The sequence below is a fragment of the Labrus mixtus genome, chromosome 18 (assembly GCF_963584025.1).
Source record: "Labrus mixtus chromosome 18, fLabMix1.1, whole genome shotgun sequence".
Lineage (NCBI taxonomy): Eukaryota > Metazoa > Chordata > Actinopteri > Labriformes > Labridae > Labrus > Labrus mixtus.
In genome coordinates, this window is record NC_083629.1 from 8,734,503 (window position 1) to 8,745,936 (window position 11,434).

General features: G+C 40.1%; 1 protein-coding gene across 1 annotated transcript; it reads left to right on the top strand.

The window, feature by feature from the left end:
• Positions 1–746: 746 nt before the first annotated feature.
• On the top strand, positions 747–11,322 carry psma3 (proteasome 20S subunit alpha 3). Its single transcript, XM_061063820.1, has 11 exons — positions 747–858; positions 1,984–2,066; positions 2,206–2,329; positions 3,678–3,779; positions 3,996–4,069; positions 4,547–4,619; positions 5,001–5,066; positions 5,566–5,612; positions 8,166–8,233; positions 9,683–9,747; positions 11,132–11,322. Exons 1-11 carry the CDS (start codon positions 838–840, stop codon positions 11,174–11,176), a joined length of 768 nt encoding a protein of 255 aa, XP_060919803.1. The 5' UTR covers positions 747–837; the 3' UTR covers positions 11,177–11,322.
• Positions 11,323–11,434: the final 112 nt, after the last annotated feature.

Here is an 11,434-nt window from a genome sequence, read left to right on the forward strand (position 1 = left end):
TCAAACATGTCAACGCCGCACCCTGATCGGCCTTCACCTCTTCAGCCTGGAAGACGTGCAGGACATCAAATAAATCCTGATCAACAGAACTTAACATTTTAATTTGGATGAAAACATATTAGTGCAACTAAGACAGAGTGCAGGAAGTATGTCTGCAATTTGTGATAATTTAAAACAATAAATTACTGAATAACGGCTGTCCAAACAGGTATTAATATGATTTGATTTTTTACTATTATTACACGAAAGTTCAAATGCTACAATACACACACACACAAATCCCTCTCACCCCCCCCCCGTTTATGTTTTTCTCTCACCCCCCGTTTATGTTTTTCTTGCTTTATCACAAGTTTTACACTTTCAGAGAGAGGGACATTATATCTGCATCTTTATTTTATTTACTTTGTTATTAACAGCTGTATCTATATGTTTACAAACAAAATGTGAAGATTATTGATGAAATTGAAATAAAAACTAAGTTCCAAAAAACAAATATTCTAATTTAAATCAAAGATATATCAAGTGTTTGGTGACTTATATTTGAAACAATCCTTCACATCTCTAAATAATCAAAGTAATTTAGCTGTTGCTTTCATCACATCAAACATCACTGTAAGTCTGTTTATGAGAAACAAATGAACACCGTGGAGATCCCCAGGAGTCACATTATTTAATCCGTTTTTCTAAAACTTATTTTTCTTCTTTTCATTCTGTTGTCACTAATTATTTTATTTTGAAGGCAGCAACCGGAAGCGCATGTAATGAATGACAGTGTAATTTGACGCATGCGCAGCAGTGTTGTGATAACCGTCGTCCGGCTACACAGACAGAGTTAAAATGAGCTCAATCGGGACCGGGGTAAGTGTTTCTTTGCTTTTTTAAAGCGAAGCTGCCCTTTAACTCTCATCTGACCGTTTCTGTGTCAAAGTTTAATCCCTTTAATATCAAAATAATCATCATTTATTCACAATATCTCCTAAATCCATAGAACTTGTATCCCGCATGCTAGCTCGTTAGCCTGCTGAGTCACATCGAGGCCTGCTAACAGAAGCTAAACTGAAACAGAAAGTATTCAGAGCCTACACTTTAAATTATATTTAACTAAAAGTTCAGTTTACTGAGAAACATGTTAAAATAATTCAATTTATATGAATTGATGTTTATGTTTCTTTACATCATCAGTCAATGTGGAAATATAACTGTAATAGAGGTGTTAGCAACGGAACATGCCGAACCCCCTTCAGAAAAAGACTGATTTAAGATGTTCTGCGTGTCAGCCCAAGTCCAGACTCTGAACACAAACATTAAACATATTTAATTAAATACTGATTAGTCTTAATTCTTTCGGGGTTTCTTTAGATCCAACAAACATATTTAAGTCAGATAAAATAGCAGATACAGGTGGAACACCAGCAGCAACAATCATGAGTATGACATGAATTTACTGAGATTACACATTAAAACAAGTTTAAAGTCAGTTTGAGACACTTTAAATCACCTGTAAAGTTCATTATAATATTTAAGTCTTTAAGTGTATTTCTCTTAAACTACACGTGAACCAGGTTAACTCAGTCTTAAAATTATTGTAGCTTTTGATGATTGATAAATGGAAACTAGTTCATGATTTCTGTCCGAGTTTTCATGAAGAGAACTTTAAAATTAACAAAACGGAACACAGCAGCCTTTCATGGTTTTTATTGTTCTTTTTAAAGCAGATATAAATAATAATAATAATAATTATTAGTTCGGTTTGAAATGTCCTTCAGTAACAGTGACTCAGCACTTCACAACAACACCATAAAAACTAAACGTGTGTGTGTGTGTGTGTGTGTGTGTGTGTGTGTGTGTGTGTGTGTGTGTGTGTGTGTGTGTGTGTGTGTGTGTGTGTGTGTGTGTGTGTGTGTGTGTGTGTGTGTGTGTGTGTGTGTGTGTGTGTGTGTGTGTGTGTGTGTGTGTGTGTGTGTGTGTGTGTGTGTGCTGCAGTATGACCTGTCAGCCTCCACCTTCTCTCCAGATGGCCGGGTGTTTCAGGTGGAGTACGCCATGAAGGCGGTGGAGAACAGCAGGTCAGCATGTTTATACTTTATACCATACATTTTTAATTACATATAAGAATGAATATAAAACTACACATGGAGTAGACGGAGGAGGACAGGTGTCCCTACCTGTGGATAAAAACCCCACCAAAACTGTGTGTGTTTTCAGCACGGCCATAGCGATCCGCTGTAAGGATGGTGTTGTGTTCGGGGTGGAGAAACTCGTGCTTTCCAAACTGTACGAGGAGGGCTCCAACAAACGCATCTTCAACATTGACAGACACGTCGGCATGGTAACCACACACACACACATTAAATAAATTGGAGTCAGTCAAAGTCAGGTCACGTTGGAAACATAACTGTGTGGACAAACTTCAGAACTAAAGAAGTGGCTCCATGTAAACACACTCACTGGCTGCGTTTACATGGACACAAATAATAGGAATAAAAGGCTGATCAGAATAAAATTGCTTCATGTAAACATGTCAATCAGAACAGACTGATCTGATCAGACTAATTTGGAAATAAATTTTCATTCCAATCGAGAGGGGTGGTTTATGCCGATCGTTGTTCGGATCAGGATCCATGTACACGCTCGATCTGATCGTGTCTGCCTGACTGGGATAAAATTATCTTTACTGCACATGTCTGCCCCACATGAAGTGACGTCTTTCCATATACCTCTCCATCAGAGTGCATAACTTCACGAATGATTGCCGTGTCATTCAAAAGTTTTGTCTCCACTCTTGATCGGTGAACTCCACCCTCTCCGACCAGTCTCGTTTGGATTATATTTGTGTTTTAAGTAGCCTATAAATGTATTTTATTAATCTCTTATCTCTCTCCTATTTTATAAAAAAAATTACATCGCGGTAAAGATTAGTCCATATTGGAGCGATATTTAGCACCTTTTTCCAGCGAGCTACAGATTTGATATCAACAGATTCATTGTAAACTGTAAATTCATGTGATATTAATGTTGTCACGCTAGCATTAAAACTGACTGACTGACCTCTGCCTAAAAAACTATATTTTTAACATAAGGTGAGACAAATTATAATGTTAGAAGAATAAAAGTGAACTCAGGACTGAGACGAACTATTACAGTCTCTTTTTAAAGTCATGCCGACAAGTATGGCAGAATCTAATTCAGATTTATTGTATGTTTACAGTTTATCGTTAATGTCAGTATAATATTTAATTCAGTAATCTAACCAATAAGATCACTTTTAGACAGTAAAAGCCTTTAGAACATTAATAAGTAAGGTCCTGGCAGACTCTTGCAATGCTATGCTTGCGACAGTGTAGATTGTTTACAAACACAGGCTGAAATGTCAGCTTCTTCTTCTGATGTTTCCGGCAGATAAGAAAGGTGGGACCAGTCTGTGCATGTCAGAATGGTTTTATTCTGATTTAATGTCAATGCATGAACACGCACGTTATAATCCGATCATTTATTTAGCGTCCATGTAAACAGTGAAATCGGAATGATTTCAATCAGATTTAAGAAATTGTGCACATGTAAACGTAGCCAGTGTGTCTATGATCAGAACAGAGTGTATCAAAGAGCTGTTTGTACTGCAGAGTCTCACTCTGGTATTTAACAAACATTTTTTATTTGTACTTTCTCTCTCTCTCTAGGCCGTAGCGGGCCTGTTAGCTGATGCTCGCTCGCTCGCTGATGTTGCCAGAGAAGAGGCGTCCAGCTTCAGATCAAACTATGGACACGACATCCCCCTGAAGGTTTGTCTTTATGGGTTTTGTTAGGACTCTCAATGACATAATGCACTGTCAAAGAGGAGAGTGACGCTAAGCTTACAGTGCCCCCTGTTGTACTTTGTATGATGCTAAGCTAACAGTGTTCCCTGTTGTTGTAGTTTGTGTGATGCTAAGCTAACAGTGTCCCCTGTTTTTGTAGTTTGTGTGATGCTAAGCTAACAGTGTCCCCTGTTTTTGCAGCACCTGTCAGAAAGAGTGGCGATGTACGTCCATGCCTACACACTCTACAGCGCCGTGCGGCCGTTTGGCTGCAGGTGAGTCTGAAACATGTTTGTTTGTGACATCAGCTGATCAGACAAACACAGCTGAGCGTAGTACGTTCAGGTAACCGGGAACTTTTAATGATGAACACAGTGAAACAAGATCCTCTTCAATTTCACATAGGATGAAGGTTTTACGAAGGGGGGTGAGAAGTGTGCTACGTTCAGGGACTGTTTCAATTAGTCAATCAATTTTTATTTTGTATAGCGTCAACTCATAACGAGTGTTATCTCGAGACACTTTACAAAAAACTTAATGATATATTACAATATATACTATATATATATATATATATATATATTGTTTATGTTTGAAGAGATGAGTCGTCGGATCAGGGAGGAAGAGGAGGGCTTGGTTATACTCTTCCTCCTTATTATAAACAGACTGCAGAGAAGAAGTGAGAAGTGTTGATGATGCAGTGTTCAGTCTCTCGCTCTGTTCATGATGATGGTTTTGTTTTCTGTCCATAGTTTCATCCTGGGCTCGTATGACAAAGACGACGGTCCTCAGCTCTACATGGTCGACCCGTCAGGCATTTCATACGTGAGTCACCACACACACGTTTATACCCAGGGTGTTGTCATGGTGATGTGATACTACACAATTATGTCAGAGCAAAGTGGTGTTTCATCACAGCAAGTTAAGAAATCCTGACTTCTTCAGAGAAATATGGTTTATGTAAGTTTCGTTCGATCACTCCCAATAGCTCTGTAACCATGGTTACACCTAGCGTGTTTAGCATGTCAGGCTTCTTCAGCTGTCTGTCTAAGGTGTCAGTTTTCACACTGATGGTGTTTGTAAACTTCAGTTCAGACATGTTTCTCACAGTGACCGAGCAGGAAGATACAGCAGGTCTTTCATTATTAGTGTTTTTATTATTTCAATATTAGTGTTTGAAACTAAAGTAAAGTCATGTGTGTTCAGGGTTACTGGGGCTGTTCCATTGGGAAAGCAAAACAAGCAGCAAAGACGGAAATCGAGAAGCTTCAGGTGAGTCTGAACCTTAACCAATCAAATTTAAACAACCTGCATCTTTATGATAAACAATTTAAAAAGTTTGATATTCTTCCTGTGGCGGATTCAAACCTAGGCTGCCCGCTTTGAGGACTACATCCTCTGTACATAGGGTGCAGCCGTACACCTGCCTTCCCCCCACACACACACACAAAAAGTGTCGCTGCCAGCCTGGTCTGCGTTGCCATGTATCCCAGCAAATCTTGGAATACACAATGAAAAGGGGCTAATGGCGTCAGATGGTGTGCTGTGGGTGTCATGGTGGCGGCTGCACTTGCTGTAATAACAGTGCATGTCTGAGCATTTTACACTGGTGTGTTATTCGTACAGGTATTTAGGAAGCTGCACACTCTTTAGATGAATGAATAAGTATTTAAACTGTGTCTGATACAACAGATTTTACCGCACATGATGATGTAAGATGTGGAAATCAAACCCTGTGTGTGTTTGTTTCCTCTGCTGTGCGTGTGCATAGATGAAGGAGATGACGTGCAGGGAGCTGGTCAAAGAGGTCGCCAAAATGTGAGTAAACAACAACACTGTAACCTTTATTAACACTGAACACACATCTGGATGATAAAGCCACCTTTATATCACAGTGTGATGAATTAGTGTTGAGACTGATGATGAACTTTTCTCTGTGGACGAATGAAACGGCAGCCTGCAGGTTTGAGCTCAAAGCTGATGATCAGGGCCAGGCCGTACGGACCTGAAATCAGATCTCAGTATGACTTAGCTGAATGCTTTGGATCTCTAGAAATGTATGAAACTCAGATGGAACCCATCAAATGGTCTGCCTGACCGCCCTCTCTATCTCAGTGTCTGAATTTATTCTTTAAATGTTAATCAGTCTCTGATCGGTCATGACATGAACGTTAGCAGCAGCTCCGCCTGACATCCTGTCTGTGTCAGCGAGCGTCTCTTATGCATCTGCTTATTGACGAGTAGTGAAGCTCTCCATAACATGTGAGTGACTTCTTTAGTATGTGTGAGGGAACATTTGAACCAATGACTGAACTTGACATCAGTCCAGATGTTTGTGGTAGAGATGCCTTCTCTCTCTGCTGCTGAATGTTTCTATGTTGACACTCTCAGTCACGACTTCACACATCAGAGCAGCATCGTGTCGTCAGGATACAGGAACTTTAAACTAACACTGAGCTCGCTCTCTCTCTCTTTCTCTCTCCCTCTCAATTCAATTCAAAGGGCTTTATTAGCATGGAAAACATACGTTAACATTGCTAAAGCTTAAGTCAAAATAAAACAAAAAATTACATACAATTAAAGAATACCAAAGATTAAATATTTAACTAACAGAGCTGTGCAGGTTTATGTTTTTTTTCTTTAACTATAAGAAGAAAGAAAATAAATAAATGATAATAATTTCATTTATATTTTTTAAAATATTTTCAGATTACTTACAGAAATACAAAATATAGATATTATGATTTAAAGAGATTATCTTTTAAAGACTAAAGGTGTATGTACAGCTCTGTGGTGTGTGTGTATGTACAGTTATTTACAGATGGAATTAGTGCAGGGATGTTTTGTTCACGGGGGTTTGGAGCTGATGGACGCTCTCTTCTGGTCGCAGCAGTTCACATAACGTGCTGCAGTGTTTGCACACTGTTGTACCTCACCCAGCAGGTACACCAGTTTGTGCTCATTGTCCAATAAGTGAAATCCTTTGTGTGTGTCTGTGATGAGTGGGAAGAATGTGTCTCTTGATGTCCTGATACAGAGGACAGGTGGTTAAAAAGTGGAGCTCTGTCTCCACCTCATGCTGGGTGCAGTGGGTGCAGACTCTGTCCTCTTTGGGGAGCCAGGTCTGTCGGTGGCGTCCTCTCTCGATGGCGAGGCCGTGTTCACTGAGTCTGTACATGGTCAAAGATTTCCACAGCTTTGGATCAGTCGCAGTGGTCAGATATTCTGCCACTGTGTTATCTCTATTTAGGGCCAGATAACATTCTAATTTGCTTTGTTTTTTGGTTGATTCTGTCCAATGTGTTAAATAGTTTTCTTTTTGTTTTTTAATAATTTGGTTTATTCTGATTGGGTTTCTGTCTGAGGGCTCTGCTTGGGAGTACAGTCCCAGAACCAGGTGTCTGAGGGGGCAGCTCTCTGAAGACTCTCTGGAGGTCAGGGCTTTGTAATGGAGCGTGTCAGGGTCACTTTCTTTTAAATGGTTATAAAATTTAAAAGCTCTCTTTTGAATTTTGATGATTAAAGGGTATCATCCTAATTCTGCTCTGCATGCATTATTTGGGGTTTTCCGTTGGACACGGATGATGGATTTGCAGAATTCTGCATGCAGAGTCTCAATTTGGTGTTTGTCCCATTTAGAAAAATCTTAGTGTGCGAGAGGACCCCAGATCTCAACCATATAGAAAAATGGGTTCTATAACGGAGTCCAGAAGCCAGACTCTAATCCTCTCTCTCTCTATCACCCTCTCTCCCTCTCTCTCTCTCTGTCTCCCTCTCTCGCTCTCTCTCCCATCATATAAAAACAGACAGAGAGCACTTGTGACATAAAGTAGAGATGATAAAGACTGTTAAGTAATGATACTGCTCTGATTGGACATCATGTCTTCACCTCAGTCTGTAGAGAGTCACATGATCAGCCTCAGGACTGAACTCCAGTCAGTGCTCGATGTAAAGATGTGTGGTGGATTGAGTTGTTCAGTTCCAGTCTCTCTGTGGTGTAACGCTGATGTGAGAACAGGATGTGTGTGAAGACAGTGAATAGTGTTTAAGGTAACTCTGTGTATTCACAATGTTAAGGTAGCTGTAGAGGAAGTGGATCATAGGAAGAGTTTCATAATAAACTCCTGAAGTAACTTTGACACAGTCTTTAAACTCTGACATACTTCTTAATTTATACTTCTACTGATGTCTCACTGTCTCACCTGTCTTTCTTTTTACTGCTGGACTGATACACTTTCCTTTTAATAAAACTGTCCTCTGTCTCTTTCTGTGTGTTCTCTTTCTGTCTGTCCTCTGTATGTCCTTTTTCTGTTTGTCTGTTCTCTGTCTTTCCTCTGTCTGATTAACTCTCCGTCTCTTCTCTTTCTTCAGAATCTACATCGTTCATGATGAGGTGAAGGACAAAGCCTTCGAGTTGGAGCTCAGCTGGGTCGGAGAGGGTGAGCTGTGTGTCTTGTTTACCTGTCTGTGTGTCTGTCTGCCTGTGTGATGTTGATCTGGGGGGGCAAGCTAACCACTAGGCATTCACAGTGCCAGAGTTTTTTGATCATGTAATACATATTTATTCTTAAGGAAGAAGTGTGAAACTAGTTCAAGTGATTAATGAACAAACTGACCAGATCATTCAAACAAATGAAAGCTGACATACTGTGTTCACTCTCGCACTAAACTCCTGAAAGTTTTCATGCTGAGCGCCATGTGTGAACACAAACAGCTGAATGTTTAAGTTTCTCCTCCAGCCTCCTCGTATTTATTCTGCAGAAAGTCAGAGTGAGCTGATGTGAGAACGCAGCAGGATATAATCAGGAGAATTCACCTGGAGCGAGTGGGAGGGGGTGGTGACGTTTATTCCCTGTAATCGCTGCACGACCATAGACTGTCTGCACGGCACCTCTACCATCTCTGTGCTCTAATGAACCTGCTGCATTATGTTTCCTGTTCTCCAGTATGTTCTTCTCCACTCTTTAGTTCAGATTGTGATTCTGTTCAACTACACGTAGCATTGATAGAAAGACAGATATTGTCATTATAGTGTTGTGTAGACGACGCTGATGCTTCGTACGCTACTTCCAGGTTGTTCTTTTTACTTCACATCTTATCACAGGAGTGAATGACATCACGTCACAACTGATTCAAAGACAAAACTCTCAACATAAGTTCAGAATCTGTTTCCATGGTGATATTTAGGGTTAAGGAGAGGCAGCTTCTCTTTAGATCAGGGTTCTCCCAACAGGTAGCTCGGGAGCTACTGGTAGCTCGCGGGCAGGTTTTTAGTAGCTTGCCTATAGGTTGACCGACTGTGTTAAAAATAAAAATCTGATGACGGTAAATGCACCTCTTCCCACTATTCATATATTTGGCCCATAAAAACAAATATGAAGTACTATTTTTTTCTTGGACATTGATGTGAATTTAAGATTATTGATAAGCATTGGCTTATTGCAATTTCACACATGTACAAACAGTAGCTTAATTCAGCTGAGCTATGTAAATAAATGCAAGCGATTTGATGCAAGTAGCCCTTGGCCACTTTCATTTTTTGAAAGTAGCTCTCAGATGAAAAAAGGTTGGAGACCCCTGCTTTAGATCAACAGACATGTCTAATCTGGCCACAGATCACTCTCTCTGATCGGCACAGTCAGTGAGCTTTCACTCAGCCTACTGAACTCCTGTGATGTCACTTCCTCTTTGCGGTCTGACCAATCACAGAGCTGAACTCGCATAAACAAGCACACAGAATGGTTATTGTAAGGATTAGAGCTCGGTCTCTCCTGAACAGGTAAACGTAGCACTACGTTTAATCCAGGTCTGTCACCTCTTCATGATGAAGCTCTTGTTGTCATGGTAATGCCTCTAAATGTCTCCTCCTGTCCATCTCCTCTCCTCAGTCACGAATGGACGACATGTGCTGGTACCCAAAGACGTCCGAGAGGAAGCTGAGAAATACGCCAAGGTGAGACACACTATTGTAAACTTTCATGCAAGTACACATCTAATGATATTGATACCTGTTTGTTACCACAGCAAAAACAAATAGAAGTCCTAGAGATCCAGCATTGTGTGATTTATTATATTAATTATTTAAAACAGCAGACAGACTGCATGCTGTCTGAAGCGTACAAAAACATTGGCATGGTGTAGAAGGTGTGCAGTAGAGGTGGGCGATATGGAAAAAATATCATATCACGATTTATTTTCTGGCAAAATCACGATCATGATTTTATCACAATTTTTTTCATATTGATCTTAACACTAATTTGCAAGTTACTGACCAGTTCAACCAAACTTATTTCCCTATATAATGTTTTTAAATGCACAAAAACTGAGCTGACAAGTTTAATCTATTTGAAAAACATCTTTTGTAGGAGGTCGTGAGGTCTCCCACCCAGAACATTTTTAGCACCAGAAACGTCTTTCCCTTGATTTGATCAATATTTATGCACAATTTGAAGGTTTTCTGCACCACTTTGAAATTATGATTTAGTAATGTGTCCTCTTTTTATGTTCATCAGGAACATTTTCACGCAGTGATGCATTCATTTAAAAACATGTAGACTTTGAGTTCTTGTGTTTCTGTTCTATTTTAGCCCTGCAGAGTTCCTACAGCTGACTAACTTTCGTTTTGTTTATATATAATCAAAGTAAGTTTTACTGACAGAAGAGTTTAATTCGTAGAGGGGCCGGGACATCGTTGATTGACAGACAAACAGTCACCATGGTTACTCACTCTTACCTGCCTGCTGCACACAACTTGTAACGGTGTTTAGCCTAATCCCTATAAGTTTAGTTATCGCAACGTTTTCAAACACGTGGTATCAAAAAGTGTTTTAACCTTTTTATTGACCTAACAGCGTGAAACGTGAGCGAGCCTCAGCAAGAAAATCATCTTCATTCAACTGTTTCCTATTTGAGCGTCATCAGCCTGCCAGAGACGCAGAGCGTTTTTACCTCAACACGCTGTTTCTATTTTAATTTCTGTGGTCATGTAGACAAATGAGGAACGAGGGCGCTCTACGAGGCACTGACTCTCTCCTCCCTCAGCAGAGCTTGTTAGCTTGTTGTACGAAGTGGAGATAGTAGTGCATTCATAATATCCACATCATGATTGAGATGTTGACCTGTGTCAACACGTGAAAAAAACGTTATTCCGCTCGCAGCGAGCCGTTTATTGACGAGCCTCTTGGTGTTGTGATTTGAGTCAACAGCGAGCATCATGGATGTAGTGTTGACAGCGAGCGAGCAATGCGCCATATCAGACACTAGCGTTCTATGAGAACACGGTGTAACAAACACACCCAGCTTCAGTCAGCTGACGGCAATGTTTGTGTGTGTTTCAGGATTCTCTGGAGGAGGAGGATGACTCGGATGAAGACAACATGTAAATTCAGCACTGGACCCCCCCCCTCCACACACACACCCGCTCTTCATCTAAAACCTTTTTTATGTTTTATAGTTCATGCACATTCTTGTGCTTGTTTTTCTTTTGGTTTGATGGATTTCAGCTTTGAGAATAAAAACTTAAAGAACAGTTTGTGTGTGTGTGTGTGTTTTTCCTTCTGATGGTCAGCTGATTGTTACCTGTGATAATTACCTGTAAATAAACATGAGTCTGTGAAACACTCTTAGACAAAATAACAATG